Source organism: Chinchilla lanigera, unplaced genomic scaffold (genome assembly GCF_000276665.1).
Source record: "Chinchilla lanigera isolate Chin_1 unplaced genomic scaffold, ChiLan1.0 scaffold00091, whole genome shotgun sequence".
NCBI lineage: Eukaryota > Metazoa > Chordata > Mammalia > Rodentia > Chinchillidae > Chinchilla > Chinchilla lanigera.
The window spans coordinates 5,798,074-5,814,912 of NW_004955492.1; the positions used below are offsets into that span (position 1 = coordinate 5,798,074).

The window sequence follows — 16,839 nt, forward strand, 5'->3', positions numbered from 1 at the left end:
AGAAGACTAGGACTGGGGCAAATTGGACAATTTGGGTTGTCACTAAAACCTATGACTAACAGACTGAGAGAGATTCTTCCTAAGAAGAGGACATGTTCAGAACACCTGGACCCAAAATGACTCCAGGGCTCATAAGCACTGTACACAGAATCACATAGAAAGTGATATTCTCGACCTTTTATTTGAATCTGGCACTGTTTAAAGGACCAGTCAAGAAGATGCTCTTTTCAATCCTTCATTTGCACATGTGCACAACAGATCAAAAGGCACTGCTCCTGATCCTCCATTTACCTCTGGCAGGCAGTTCACCGAGCCCTTCCACAGGACAGTTTACATCTGCCTTGACACCAAGTGAGTTTTTAATAGGACAATGTCCCAATGCCTTACTTGCATAAAGGGGAAGCCAATCTGAGAATTTTGGATACAAAAGACCCCTTTCCTCTTATCATCAAACTACTGTAAGCCTTTTCATTGGCCCACTCCCCTTGTAGAGAATATCTTTTTTCCCCTTTCAATAAATGTATACTTTCACTACCTTTTTTGTGTCTCTTGTCCAATTCTTTGTTCAGGAAACCAAGAACCTAGAAAAAAGCCCAAGGGACCCTCTATCCACGAATTGTGCTATGTACGAAGGAATAAGTACCCAGGATCTGACCATTTTATGATGTGGGTAAGAGCTAATTTATAGTCATATGGCCAGATGCTTCCCATATTACTTATAAAATACCTCTTTTCTTTCTGCCATAGATATCACCATGAAAATGGGAGATTTGTAGACTTAAGTAGAGTAGTCATCTGGAGGAAACCACCCTAGGAGTCTGGGTTACTTTACTGTCTTTCTCAAGTTCCCCCATGGTGTTCTACAAAGTGCCCTGAGTGGAACACACAGGGTCCCACAGAAAGAGACACCAACAGGGACCCTGCGGTGTCAGCATCTGGCACTGCCTCTGTGCTCTGCTTCACTGCCCTGAGATAGGGGACTGGGGTCACCTTCAGTTTCTCTCTAAATTCATGGGGAAAATGCTAGACTAACAAAAAGGCAGCCTGCTATTTCACTTTGTGACAGAGCGCTGTCAGCTCTAGCTCAAACCATAAATCACACTGACCTTTGAAATCTAACTTGGTCACTGCCGAATGAGTGGGCATGGGCTTAGTTCCAGAGTTTAGGGTTACACTGTCCTGAGTGACAGTGCATCACACCATGCACTGAGCTGGTAACAACCACTTAGAGGAAAGCTTTTGTTGTAGAAGTAAGCACACAAAACGGTACTTTGTCTAAATGCAAGAACAATCCAGAAACAAAGGGATGTGCAGAGCAGAGTGAGGGCAGAGGGAGACAATTCACAGAGGAGATGCCAGTGGCTTCCAGCACCTAGAACACCGTACAAGATGGGAATCTCTGCTGGTTAACGGGGTCCATTTTTTGGCTGCAGTTGAGAAATGGAAATGAAGTGCTGATTACCTGTGTGAAAACAGGTTTCTTCTCACATATACCATTTTCACACATTATGGAAGCAAAGAGATGAAGAAACCCTCAAAACTCAGGTAGTTTTTTTCCCTAAACTATATAATATATTTTGTTATTTGTACTAGAGTTTGGCAGGCGTGTCCTTTTCAGAAGTAAATAATATCTTGAAATATGAGCACCTTGGAATATGAGAAGCTGAGCCTCAGGGAACTTTCTAGGAAATGTCAGTTACCGCGTAAAAAGCAAGGCTTCCACCTTAAGTTTTGTTTTGTGGAGTACAGGAGTCTGCCCTTTTCTCCAGCTTCACTTCCTGTGGTGTCAGTGACATGCAGTCAACAACAGTCTGCAAATATCAAATGGAAAATTCCAGATTTAAAAAATGTCTAGGTTTTAAATGACTTTTATTGAGGCATATTGTCATAATTGCTCTAGTGTATTATTACAGTTGGCATTATTGTCTTACTGCGTTTAATTTAGAAATTAAGCTTTATCATAGGTATGTATGTACAAGAAGTGATCTCCTATGAACGTTCAAATTTCTTAAAATATATATACACAAGATAACTAAGATAATTGTACTATTAACTTCTACTGGTTTACTGAAAGGAACAGTTAATGTTTAATTTTTTGATCAAATTTGCAGGCCTATATCTAGTGAACAACTGAACAACTACTTTGAAGATAGCAATATGTAATATAGCCGGGTGTGGTGGCGCACACCTGTAATCCCAGCACTAGGGAGGCTGAGGCAGAAGGATCATTGCGAGTTTGAGACCGGCCTGCGCTACAAAGTGAGCTCAAGGCCAGCCTGAACTGCATAGCGAGACCCTGCATCAAAAAGACCAAAAAAAAAAAAAAAAGTAATGTAATTTCCTCTCATCTTGTTTTGAAATTTTGTATTGTTTTTAAGGCTTTTAAAAAATTTTTATTCTCTTTAAAATAACAAAGAGTATTACAGTAAAAGACACATTGCCATTAATCCCCCTTCAAAATATATCCCTTGCTTTGAACACATTCATTGTTCTTGTCACTTTCTGAAGCAGTTCTGGAAGTTCTGTTTCACACATAGCTTTACTTGGTGTGATAAAAAATATGGTGAATGCGGCTGCCCAAGCACCATCCAATGGAAAGTCAGGTTCATAAAAACATTATGCTGAGTCTTCATCCACTGCATCCACTTTATCTGGCACAGCGTAATTGCTACCCTTTCCCAAATTCAAAGTGACCATGAAAGGAAAACATTTTGAATTGATTCAGGACATCAAGGCAGCCACAACCATGCAACTAAAGACACTTATGAAAGAGGATTTCCAGAACTGTTTCAGAAAAAGGTAAGAATAATGGGATAAGAATAATGGGAAATAAGGGGGAGCATTTTGAGGGGGACTAATGGTAATTTACTGTAATCAGTTTTTCTGTAATTTCAACACTCACTACAGTTTTGATTACATAATGTATATTAGGTCTTGGCACTACCTGGGGTTTCAGGCATCCTCAGGGGTTCTTGGAATGTGCTTTCACAGAGAAGGAGAGCTGTGGTACACGTTGGTTTACAGCATCTCCTTAAACAGAGCATGTAAACACAATTTAACATCACTGCGGAAATCGTGTTATTGAAATGACGTCCAAAGAAATGTGTGGTCCTGGCCCTGCCTGTTTCTCATCTGGCCCCACGCTGGAAGGATTCTGCATCTTTTCCAGCAGGTTGTCTGCAACACTTCCTGCCCTACTGCCTGTTCTAGCAGTTAATGTGGTTCTCCATGGGGGTGGTACAAGGCACAGAACATTTTACCAGTAGGAGAAATCCATTCTTGCCACCAGTAATTATTCTTCCTCTTGCAACTGTTTTGACCTGGTCTGTCCTCCCTGCTGTAAGGGGCAGGTAGATTGTCACATCCCTGGAGGGTGGGACCATTCCTCTTTGTTGGTGCAGAAAAGGGTGTGGAGCTGCTTTCCTGGGATTCAAGTGCCACTAGATACCCAAGGGGATGCAGGAATGCTGCTGCTGCTGCTGCTGCTGCTGCTGCGAGCCAAGGGGCACACAGAACTATTTCAGGGTTGCCCAAGCACCTGCCCAGAACTACTGGCAATGTGCATCTTGAGACTTGCAAATTTTTCAGTGTGCCCACCAACAACTATAACGTGAAAAGTATGCTAAAACAAAACTCCAAAATTATCCATGAGCATCTCTCTGCTTTATTTTCTGTGAGCTGGGAAATGAGAGCAAAGACTTTATTAGCATTGCAGGCAAAGTAAGCATAAATTCTGAGTGAAGCAAAGAGCAGACATACTTCCTATTTGATGCGCTTTATTGCCAGGCCATGAAAAATACGACTAAAAAGTTTTTATTTACATCTGTGTTCTGCATTCTTTATTGCATTTTTTGAAAGCTGTGTCCTCTTGACAGTACTTCCTAAATCAGTGAAACAGGAAAATTCTCTTTAGCAAGCCCACGGTTTGCCTCACACAAAACACCTCAATATAATAAATTTCTGTAAAGTAAAACCCTTGGAGAATTAAAATTGCTACAGGAAAATCTTTAAGCGTATTATAACCGTATTGAGCATAGTCAAATAAAGAATTAGCAAATACTGTATCTTTTTAATTTCAGCAGTAAGTGTGTAAGAAACTTTTGTTTCTCAATCTGCCTTACATACTTTTGGAAGTACAGCTCAAAACTGAGGATGTGTCTGTCACAGCTCTTGCACATCTGCTCAGCCTGGAGCACTGAAAATAAAGAATCCCTGGGTACCACAAGAGCTAAACCGCCTTCCAAGGTATGCTTAGGTCAACTTAAAATGAATTTTTTTTTCTTTTCCGGTACCGGGAATCAAACTCACAACCTTGCACTTGCCAGGCAGGCACTGTGCTGCTGAGCTAAATCCCCAGCCCCTTAAAATGAATTTTATTTGAAGCAAATATCAACTTTTTTAAGAAGACAATGTTCCACCCTAACTTTAAAGGATACAGAGTGTTTGCATTGATTCAATTATCTCTTGATTTACAAATATCTCTTTATTCATCATCCAAAAGGCATATAATATACACGTCCAAAGATATATGGTTTATATAAAATATGAACATGACTGCTTTTTGGGGAGGTGAGAATGATTCTATATTTTGGTAATCTAATCATTCCCAGATATTTTTTCCTGAAGTCATACGGCATTTATCTGTTCAAAAAGGTTCTGTTTTTTCTCCTACACATCTTCCTCTTGACCTCTGAACAGATTCCTTCACGAATGTCTTGGGGCCTGATGACTTGAAAGACCAGTGCCAGGCTCTGCCTGTGGTCTGACCACTGAAGGCTCACAGGGTGGGAGCTTGGTGCCAATCAGGCTGAGGAGATGGCACCTTTAAGAGTGTGCTCAGCAGGAGGCATTAGGTCATGGGGCACAGCTCTTGGAATTTCACCCCTCATGCTTGATATCTTCTGCTGTTATGGCTTTTGTCTAGATGTCCCCCCAAAGCCTCACGTGGTCAAAGGTGGGGCTTTTTCAGAGGTGGCTGGATCTATAGTGTGTGATACTAGGATTGATTCATGGTGAATGAATCATGCTAGGCTCAAGGGCACTAGGATTAAGGGTATGAGTGCTACTCTCCCTGGTTAGCCTGGATAAAAGAGGCAGAAAGACCCTGGTAAGGTCCCTTTGATGCTTTTGCTATGTGGGTACCATGAACTATTCTCTGTGATGGTCCTCCACCAAGCCATGCTGCCTTGGGGCCAGCCAATTATGGACTGAAACCCTTACAGTGAGTTAAATAGACGTTTCCATCTTTAACTTTGGGTGTTGGATATTTTGTCTCAGCAATGAGAAAAGTTAACTAAGACATCTGCATAAACCATTTTCCCTTTTCAAAGGCTCCTCTGCCTGGACTCCAGCATTATGTTGTCTGCATCATCTAGGCAAATAATCTTGAACCAAATTATAGTACAACCCAAACTTGTGTGTTTTGTTACAGCAACATGAAACATACTAAGACACTTAATCTTAAAAACACAATGATCTGGGCCAAACCCTACCTGCCCCATGAATCTCTTCAGATTCTTTTCTGTACTGGGAGTCGAACTTGCCAGGCAGGCACTTATGCCACTGAGCTATATCCCTGGTTCCCTCTTCACAGATCCTTGAAGACTGTAATTCCTCAATCTGTATTCCCATGGGTTTCTGGAGACTGACGATTCCCACTCTGGCATACCCTGTTCTCTCCTACACCGAGTATATCTGCTGCTTTAAGATCCACATTCCTACTGTATGTGCAATCTTTAGGTTCACACTGCAGTGTCCTATTTGAAGGACAGTGGCTCCTGCTGCCTCTCAATCCTCAGGGCAAGATATGGCTCTCTGGAACTCAGGACACTAGTGGGATCCTGAATCCAGCTCACGATCACCATTCAGAACGCCCCATATTTACCTCCCACTCTACATCTCACCTCCAGCCAGGGTCCCATGTCAAAGTGTGTAGCTGTGCTACCATAGTGCCCTCCTCCTCCTTATGCCCCAGTGGCTTGTTTCTGTTCCACAAGAGGCAGACGAGATCTTCTTCTGGTTGATCCATCTTGTCTCTCCCTCAGGACCACAAGGCAGCATCTGTCCAGCCCAGGAAGACACTCTCCAAAGCATCTCCCATCTGACAGTCAAGGGGCAAAAGCTTGCACCAATGTGTGTATCTCACTCTTCATGTTAAAAATAGTCAGAAGGGCATTACAGGGTTGTGTAGCCTGCAGAATCATGCCAGCTTCCGAAATTAAGTACCACACAATTACTATTAATGATGGCTTGATTCAGGTTTTCCTTTATGTGCTTCCTCATGTAGTGAACTTTGGCCTCCCTTCCCTTACTGAAGCCCAGCAGCTGTGGGAAATCAGTCCTTTATTCCTGAATTGCACAAAACATAAGGGTCCTCTCCAAGTGTGACCTCTCATTACCCTGCTTTGTATTCTGCAACCCCAGATCTTTCACCACACCACACCAGCCATTAGGATCCACTGCGCAGGCCTGGCCAGGTCCACTGTTGCATGCTTATTTCTCAAAGAGTCCTTGCTAGCCTGAGAGAACACTTTTCCTGTAGAGGTGAGGCCAATACAGCACAGGGGGCTGCAGAATGGAGATGTCTCCTTCTTATGCTGTTCCCAAAGTATGTTGCTTTGCTGCTCTGAAATAAGACAAAACTCCGTGCAATAAGGAAGGGCTGTGCTGGGTTGGGGATATAGCTCAGTGGCACAAGTGCCTGCATGACAACTGCAAGGTCCTGAGTTTGATTCCCAGTACCAAAAAAAAAAAAAAAAAGGGCTGTGCTGAGTCCAGGTATACACTGTCAGAGGGGTAACACGGGGGTGTGCAGGGCAGGGCTGCAACGCACAGAAGGTAGAGGGCTATTTTGTGCAATGCCTAATGAGAGGAAGCTGGACCTGGACTACAGCGTGGCCAGCTCCTGCACAGGGGCTCAGGCACCAACTCCCAGGGGTCATTATCATGAAAGGTCTTCTTAATTTTTCTTTCTACAGTTCTTCACTGTGTCCCACACATATCAATTAAATGTTACCTTTTTGGTTTCTACAAAGAAGTGCAATATATATATATATATAATCTCAAAAGAAACTATTTGATATATTAATGCACAGGATTGCAACCAACCATGATTTTTATTTACTTTAGCTTCTAATTTAGGATTTTTAGATGAATGAAACACAGTCTGTTCATTAGGGGCTTTTATGTTCAAGTTCTGTGCTTTAGTGCCAGGTAGGTGTAAATCACAATGTACCTTCTAAACAAAATATCTCAACATTTTTTCAAATCCTGCTATTTCTTGTTTGTCCCCTTCCAAAAAGTTTACAGATATTTTAGACATCTGACATCATACTATTCCAAGAAGATAGAAATATTTATTGTAATGGAATATTATAGTTATTTACTCTTAAATTTATTATTCCCCTTCTTATTGTAGCAATTCTGGATTCCTTAGTATAAAGAGAAATCAAAAGAAAAATATCTACAGTTTTGGGTTAAGAAGTACAGTGAGCTCTGGTAACCTAAACCATATGTACAGGATATAAACATATTTATACTTTATATGTACATAGTTAATGGTAACCTATCCATTATAAATAGTAAGTTTAACTTAGATGCTACAAAAATAACTATTTTGAATGGGTACATGCAAACAAATACACATAAACCTATTTATAAAACACTATTTCAATTTTTTCTGCTTTTAAATATAAATGTTCCTATTTAGTCGTAAGCTAAATGATTTGAATGCAAACCCCAACATCCCCAAGTAAAAGTACAAAATCCATTTTCATCTACCTCAGCACACTCCTTCAGGTGTTCTTCTCTTATCAGTACAGGTAATTTTGTCACATGTGAACCCTAGGTACAGATCCCATTTCCCCAGATATTAGACATCCTTCCAAAGTCAAGGATTCCTTTATTCCACTTTTAAAAATAATGCAAATAGTAGATATTTCTCAAAATAACATCACCTCGGCTTTTACATTCTTGTATAAATGGACCCAGTTGAGCCTGTCCCTTGCACTGGCCCCATGCTGCCGCCCAAGGCAGGAAGGCCGGGCTCAGTGACTGGCAGAGCCGTCTGCGAAGGCAGACACCTGCGCAGCCACGAAGGGCTCGCTCTGCTTCTGCTCCTCCTTCACGCTGGCTGCTTGGTCTGTGATGGAGGAGAAGGACAACTGGTCGTGCTCCACAATGTGCACCTGGTCTTCGTCCTTGTCCTTCTTCACGTAGAACATCTTCCGGAACTTCTTCAGCTCGTGGAGCTCACAGAAGGTCTCCAGAACCACCAGCATGGCGATGAGGCCCAGCAGCAGGTAACCTGTGTGAAGACACCGCAGCGTCTCAGTGCCATCGTCACACAGGCAGGCTAACGAACAGACAAACAGACTCACTGCCACTTTCCTAACTTCCAGGAAAGTCTAAAGCCCATGGCTCAAAGAGGAGCTGCCCAGAGAAAGACAATGAAGAGTGGCTTCGCCCTCTGTGAGCCTGGATTACTTAGAATCATAGGCTACACTGTGGGAAACAGAGAAAGGTTGGTGCCAATGCGCAGAGCACTCACTCATGTGAGATCTGTCGTCTGCAGGGCTCTCCACCTTGGCTTGAAAGTCAGTGGCTCGTGAAAAGCCAGCGACAGTTCAGAGAAGTTTTCAATTTATCATGGGCACCTTCAAAGCACTCAATATTTTTATCATTATTTCTGCTACAGAATAAGAAGTTTAGTAACAGAAATTATAGTTTAAACTACATTAAAATTTCTTTAGAAATTGACATCTGTATTAAACAGGTCTTGGTATGCTGTTTACAGTGTACCTAAATTCAGCAGAAAACACAAGTGACAATTTTTGGGCACATGGACCATTCACTGGCTAATTCTCCAATTTTTTTAATTCTGAAAAGACAACAGTGTAGCTGGGCATGGTGGTGCACGCCTATAATCCCAGCACTGAGGAGGCTGATGCAGGAGGATCACTGTGAGTTCGAAGCCAGCCTGGGCTACAGAGTGAGTTCAAGGCCAGTTTCAACTGCACAGTGAAACCCTGTCTCAAAAAAACAACAGTGCTATTTCTTGGAAATTTTTTTATGAGAAAATGGTAATTTTTAACTTAGTTCCAATATTTTAAAAATCAATTTTGGGGGGAATGATCATTATGAAAAGAGCAGAAAAGTAAAAATGAAAACCCCAGAATAATAAAAATACCAATTCATGTTCTATCACTGAAATGTTTTAGGAAGATTTTCAGAACATATATGAACCACAAAAGCAGTGTAATAGGAAAAAGGAGAATGATTATCCTTTTTTTTTTGGAGAATGATTATCCTTAATAATGCAAAGTTTTGCAATATTCAGAATTTGACTATAAGCTTTGATAATAATATGCAATGTACTTGCAATGTGAGTTTTAGAAATAGGAATCACAGTAAGAGTCAGATTAATTGATTAATCTGCTACATTTCTTCATTATTATTTAGTCAAACTGTTGAATGCTGACAGAAATAACTACTGATTTTCAGAATGTAGAATTTTACCCAACCCACAATTTGGAACTTTTGTTTGTTTGATATGCAAGTTCTCAACACAGAATAAAAACTAACCTTAGATAGATCACTAAAAAAAATGCATGATTCATGCTATAAGAAGTGATGCTATGCAGGGATTTGGTATTATGTGAAAAACCAAGTAAGCTAAACTACTACACAAAATCGGACAAAAATTTGCACAAAAGAAAAGTGTCACCAGCAAACATAATTACAGAAACATTTACTTCCCTAAGTCATGGAAAAAAATGAAAATTGAACATTATCCATTTAGGAAAAGAAAGTTTAAATAATGTTTGTTATCAAATCCATACGCAGAAAAAAAATGGCTATAATCCTACTGGCTAGCACTACACATGAGAACTTAAAGTGTCCAGCTCAGGTAACACTGCTGAACTCTGCAGGCGCCTAACACCATGATAGCTCTGGTCAACATGATCTGTGAGTCATAAAGAGGGGTATTCATTTTGGACCAGCAATCCTACTTCTTAGAAAAATACTAAGGTACAAAAAATACAAATATAAAAAATATATTCACTGTAATATTATTTATAACACACTCTAATTAGAAGCAACCTAACTAACCCCAAGAGAGGCATGTATGAGTGGATGATGGTGTAGCCACCTGGTAAAATGAGACTAAAAATAATACTTAGGACCTATGAAATTGCTTGGCAAATATCTAGGAAACTTGGATGTGAGCCAGGCCCCCTGGAACACTGGGGATTTATGAGTGAAGGCTTTGTTCCTGGTAAGCCCGCGGTTTAATGCAAATGCTCAACCGAGCATTTGGTGGGTTTAAGATGACAAGACAGGGCCAGGACCAAGTCCCTGACTGCCTGGGCGTCTGCTCTGACTTCCTAGAACACACAGCCTGAGCTGCATCACGCACTGAAAAATTCTCGGGAAAGCAGACTAAAACTGTGTACATTATGACAGGAGTACCGTCCTGCAAAACAGGGAAAACTCACATAAAAACAAGCATTTTCTAGGAAATGAATGGCTACGTTTTTCAGGATATTACACTGACTTTATTTTTTTTTTATTTTTTTTTTATTTTTTATTTTTTTTGGTTTTGGTTTTTCTCCGGTACCGGGAACCGAACTCACGACCTTGCACTTGCCAGGCAGACGCTTTGCCGCTGAGCTAAATCCCCAGCCCCTACACTGACTTTAAAACATTCTTTGAAAACCTATTTTATTTTCTGCATATAAAATTCTGAAAACATTGGATATCTTCTTTGAAAAAGAACCATATTCTTGAAATTAAACCTCTTCTCCTTAGAAAAAAAGAAAAAAGGAAAAGAACCAGATGGACAAATGAGAGGCAAGACTGTTCTTTTTTTCCCTTGGTACTGGGAACCGAACTCAGGACCCTGTGCTTGCCAGGCAGGTACTTCACCACTAAGCTATATCCTTGGCACGAGATTGTTTTAAGAATTTCCTGATAACAGGAAATATATATATAGCTAGTAATAGGCTATATATCTGAGACCTCATTTTCCAGGCAGGCACTGTGCCACTGAGCTATATCCCTGGTCCCTCATTTTCTTATACTTACAGTATTTAATAGATCAGAGCAACACACTTTATTAAAAGTTGGTTATCAAGTACATCCTACTTAGCCTATTTCTATACTGTAATATAATGCCTATTATATCATTAGTAAGAAACTTATCAGTAGTTTTCAGGTGCCTAGGAAAAATAAATGAGTATTAATATTTTTGCATAAAGAGTTTTGTTGAAAGTCAGGAAACCAAATAGCTGTGTGCAGGTGGCAAGAACAAAAGGCTTTCAGCTGGGCATGGTGGCACACGCCTGTAATCCCAGCACTTGGGAGGCTGAGGCAGAAGGATCATTGCAAGTTCGAGACCAGCCTGGGCTACAAAGTGAGCTCAAGGCCAGCCTGAACTCTATAGCGAGACCCTGTCTCAAAAAGACAAAAAAAAAAAAAAAAAACCAGAAAAAAACAAAAGGCTTTCATTGTGCAGACAACCAGGATGTCCATGCCTGCTTACTCTGCAGAATGCAAAGCACAGCATGGGCAGCAACACAAGATAGTAGGACACTGAGTGCCTGGATACTCACACGTGATCCCGATCTTGTAGAGCTCTCTGAATTTCTGATTGTAGCCTTCCCCAGGAACATAATCCCCCAGGCCAATGGTGCTCAGGGAAATAAAACAAAAATAGAAGGATTCAAGGAAGTTCCAGTCATCCTCCAAGACTGAGAACACAGCAGCTGGGATGAAGAAGAAGCAGGACACGGTGACAAACCCAAGGACAACGGCGTGGACAATGGCCACCATTTGCTTGGAGAAGCCCCAGCGGATGTGGAAGTAGAGGACTGGTCTGCGGGTGACATGCACGGTGATGCGCTGGACCACGGCAGTCAGGAACAGGAGGGTGAAGGGGATGCCGATGACCGAGTAGATGATGCAGAAGGCCTTGCCCCCATCCGATAGGGGCACGGTGTGGCCATAACCTGTAAGGACAGGAGGCTGGCTGAAACAGGCAGAGGCCAGGGACCAAGACACAAGCTTTTAAGCCAGGTAAGCCAGTTGAATGCTTGTATTACTCTCAAACCAAGGAGACACACAAGACTGCAGCTCTGATCTTTAAGGAATCCAGTATACTGCTGCACTGGTAAAATTCACCTGCTGATGCCAGGCATTGGAAGGCCACCATTCTTTATAAAATCTGACTAGCTCCTCTCCCACAATGTGCTCTGGTTTAAGATTCACCTTCAGGCTGAGCAGGAAGAAGCTCTGTGGGCCAAACTGCTGGCCCATATCACCTCAGACCAGGAGGAAAAGCCAGTGATGGGGCAATCACCTGTCAGAGCTGACACATGCCACCCCAGAGGGTCTAAACACTGGCCGCACTCCCATTCAAAGCAGAGTACTGACAGAATATTGTAACCTCAATGTCTGACAAAACAAGCAAGAGGGAAATGGGAGGGTGGTGTGGTGTCAGTTAAGATACAGACAGCAAATGGAAGGATAAGAAATGAGTGAGAAGCTCATTAACTCACAAAACTGACCAATTCTTTTAAAATATTTTACCTAATTATGGTATCCAGTGAATGGTACACTCAAAAACCTATACATCTCCCCCCTTGTCTTTTCCAAACATTCAAGGATGCTGTACATTCCTAAAACAAACATTGAAATAATTACATTCGGACCAGGGGTCACAACACATTTTACTTTCCACAAGGTTTGAGTCATTTCCAAATTGCCAAACAAGGACAAATGACAGCTTGAGGACCCTGTTAGGCATGAGGCCTGATAGGTGATTTAAAAAAATCTCATGGGTCCTTCATCCCCAAAGGATAAAAAGTCTCAGCAAGTCAGCCCAAAGAAAAGCCAACTAAGTTCATTTTAAATGAATCAGATTCCAAAAAACAGAAACATGAATATAACTAAAAAGTATAACTCCATCTTAGATATATATCTTACTAACACTAAACACCTCCAAGCCCTCTGTTGCAGGTTTAGATGCTCTGCTTCATACTGAAGGCCCAGATATGTGCGGTTAGAACAAAGCTTCCTTGGTTATTCTTAGCTTGTTGTTCCAGGAGGCACACAGTTGATGAATGAACTACAGCACATCCCAGAAATGCCCTGAAGTCATATGCAAATATTTGCATCCACCCACATAAGTCTGTCTTTGTGGAGATTCCAGAGTTCTGATTCTCACAGAGGTACATGTTCCCATATAGCTCAGAATCACTGATCTGAGAATCAGTTCCTGAATGCATCTGGTCCCCGTGGACCGAACAGCTCCCAGGATGCAGTATGTAATCTAAAGAGGGAAATGGGCAGGTTGGAGCACTCACAAATAACAAAGGATGGTGACAGTGTGGGCCAAGTAGTACTCTGCGGCATATGGAGGTGGGAAGACTGGGATGTTTATTTTGAGGGAAAAGAGTAAGATTTGTTGGAAGGAAAGCTACCCGTATCATAAAAACACTGGGGCTGATGGGAGCTACAATTTTAGTCAGGAATGACGAAGAATATTCTGATAATCAGAGATACCCGGAACTAAACTCTGATAACGGAATTTTAATTAACCATAACAAAGCCAATTGGAAAATGATTCACAGTTTAGTTACAAGGCTATGTCTAAAAGCACTTGGAGAAGCTGAGATGACAAGGTGTTGATTTAACTTTCGCAGGGTTGTGTGGAGGAAATCTAAGATCAGCCAAGTCTGTTGGCAAAAGCTGTAAGCCCATGCCTTTCTTAGGGGGGTGCATTTTAAAACTAGCTTTCTTGAAAGTTTGACATACCTGTCACACAGCCCATATCTTCTATATCATCTCTCTGAATAAGTGGCACAATTCAGATTCCAGGAGGGGGAAAAAAACAAACAAACTTCTAGTTGCAAAATATTTAGTATAAAATTTTTACTCTCAAATTTTAATAGCTATTTTTATGAGAATGTTAGCTAAATCTCATGTTACCTTTCAGCAATAATCATTACAAGACTCCAAGATCTCTTTGCATAATGGCATTTTTATGACAGTAAGAGTCCCACGAAGAGATTAAAAATTGCCAGCGTGTAGATTCTTACTGACAGTCATTTATTTTCTCCTCTTGATGTTTACATAGACAATTTTTGCCAGTGGAAAGTCAGTGTAAAATGCACATCTCGTCTGCATACCTCATACTTTAGTGCGGGCCGTACTGAGGAAAGCACCCTTAGCACTGATTACACAGCAATTCTTTTTTTTTTTGGTTTTTCTCCGGTACCGGGAACCGAACTCACGACCTTGCGCTTGCCAGGAAGGCGCTTTTGCCGCTGAGCTAAATCCCCAGCCCCTACACAGCAATTCTTTTGCAGTAGACAACTTAATGTATCTTATGGGAGCTTTCAGCCCTGTTGAATACTAATGAGATGACCGATAACTATTCAAGTTCTGTCACCTGAACCTTCAGATAAATCAAGAAATAAAACTCATATTTCCAAATATGGAACAAAACTCACTAAAATTCCCTCTAAATAATGACAAATTTAGCAAAACAATACAGCTGGCATATTTGGGGTCCTTTACATTTTTCTAAGGCTATTCACATAATTTTAGGGTCCCAAAAGACTGAGCATATAACATGAACTGACTTCAAAAATTTAGCTAGGGCTTTGGGATAAAACTATCTACTGAGGCTACTGTGTTTCCCCTTACAGCTTTCCCCCTGCAGGGCTTGTATAACAGATGGTTGCATGGATGGTAGTTCAGCTTCCAATGTGAAGCTACATTTCTGAAATGTACTTCCCATTTAGCTGCTCTACCTACAGCACTATGCTTATGAATAGCCCATCTGGGGCTATGCCGTGCTACACATGAGCCTTTAGATTTTCTTGCTATTTAAGTCCTGAATGAGGTCTGAGACAGAGAAACTTTGGTACATTAGAGAAAGTCATTGACCCAAAACTTCTTCATGTGTACCCGATGCTTTTGAGAGTGTTACAGTTTGCCATGGGCACACATTACAATCCTGTCCTTATAAGAAAGTATTTTCATTTACCTGCATTAATTAGTATGAGATGGAACAATGTATCAATGCTTCAGTGACACATGATTTTTTTAAAAGGCCACAAAAAGAGTCTTGGTCTCTGACATCAATCCCAGTGGGAACCTGTAGCACCTGCAATGCTTCCTCTTCTGTGAATCAGACTTCCCTTCCCAATCCTGGACTTCAGCTTATACATCATCTCTTTCTCAATGAACTGTGTGTCCTGGGAGGAAAGACCATGTCTTCTCCACTTTAAAGCTATCCAGCTCCCAAAGCACAGCAAGCAGTACCCTGGTGTTCAAGGTCCTGGCATCCAAAGGCCTGGGAAAGCTGAGCTCTGATGTTCAAGGGCAGGAGACAGTGGATTTTCCAGCTACCACTGGGGTCCTGAAAAGAATGATGATGCATGTACACCCTGGTGAGGGGGGCTCTTACCCAGGCCACTGACTCCAGTTCTAATCTCTTCCAGAAACACCCTCCCAGACACACCCGGAAACAATGTTTAACCAACAATCTGGGCATCCCTGACCACAAGCAATAAAATGAAGAGAAAACATAAAATGAACCATTACTGCTGGGCAAAAGGTTTTTATGTGTAGGTTTTACTGTTATCCAGGTACAGTGAGGCCCACAGATCAGATGACCACCCCTGGAAAGGCAACTTGTGACAGGTGCCAAGAGTGGGGACACATCCCATCACAGGAGACTGCACAGGAACATCCCAAGTTGGTTAGGAGACACAGGAAGGAAGGCACCTTGTTGTGGCCTCTGCAAGGACAGGGCAAAGCAGAGCACACAGCACTGGGGTTGACTAGTTTGAACAGTTTCAGTGAACTCCGGGGTGCAGGGATGTCTATAGTCGCCCGGTGCCTGTGCTGGGGTGATCCTAGCAGAAGGACAAGTGCCCCAGTGTGAAAGCCTGAGAAAGGGATGGGACAGTATGCTCTGGATGGTTTGATTTTGTTATAGACAGCTAAGTTAGGTAGAAATATTATAAGCAGTCAAACAGGGTTAGGCCCTCAAAGGAGACAGTCCAGAAAACAGGATACAGTGCAACTATGGGGAGACAGACACCACTGCTTTGGGCCAGACCTCAGGCAAAAGGTAAAACAAAGGCACCAATTTACTTACCCTAAGGATAAACAGTGATTGATATTCTAAATCTATCACACTGAGGAAGCCAGGAAGAGCCGCTGACCCAACCCCCTAAGCCCCTGTTCTGTTTCATGCCCACTTGCTATGTGACCCGCTTCCCTATTTGATCCCAACTTAATCAGTATTACCTGAGCAATTATGCTCATAGTCTTATTGGTTGACTATAGTTTTGTCCTACCTCACGCCCATCTTTTGATTTCTCATTTTTCCCCACTTTGGACCCGCTTCACCTTGTGGTTTTGCTCTACAAAAATCCCTAGAAAAGGTAGGATCCTCAGCAACCCACTGGGAACCCCTTCTGCCTCTTGGACAGAAACTTTCCTTCCCCAGTAAATATATTCTGTTCTTAACCTCTGTTGTTCCTAAAATTCATTCTTCAATTTTAGAGAACGCAAACTCACACAAGACATCTAGCAGGTTGGGAGTTTCTTTCTCGTATATCAGTTTCCAAATGAGTGTCGATTATTGTCCAGGAACTGGCCAGCTCTGGGAGGGGCAGATCATTCCAGTCTCTAAAGCCACAGAATGCCAAACAATTAAAATAAAAAGACAGATGGCACACATGGAGCTTGACCACCAACCCACCTAGAATTGGTGGTACTGGGCCCAAGAGCTTGTTCCAGTAGCCAAGCCAGTGAGATTCC

The 16,839-nt window shown here is 41.8% G+C and overlaps 1 protein-coding gene across 1 annotated transcript in view; it reads right to left on the reverse strand.

The window, feature by feature from the left end:
• Window positions 1-7,096: 7,096 nt before the first annotated feature.
• Kcnk1 (potassium channel, two pore domain subfamily K, member 1) overlaps window positions 7,097-16,839 on the reverse strand; it is a 41,233-nt gene continuing 31,490 nt past the window's right edge. The window contains exons 2-3 of the mRNA XM_005404961.2: window positions 11,613-12,008; window positions 7,097-8,305 (exon numbers count right to left, since the gene is read on the reverse strand). Coding sequence (XP_005405018.1) covers window positions 8,046-8,305; window positions 11,613-12,008 — 656 coding nt within the window. The 3' untranslated portion in view covers window positions 7,097-8,045. The remainder of the gene's footprint in view (window positions 8,306-11,612; window positions 12,009-16,839) is intronic.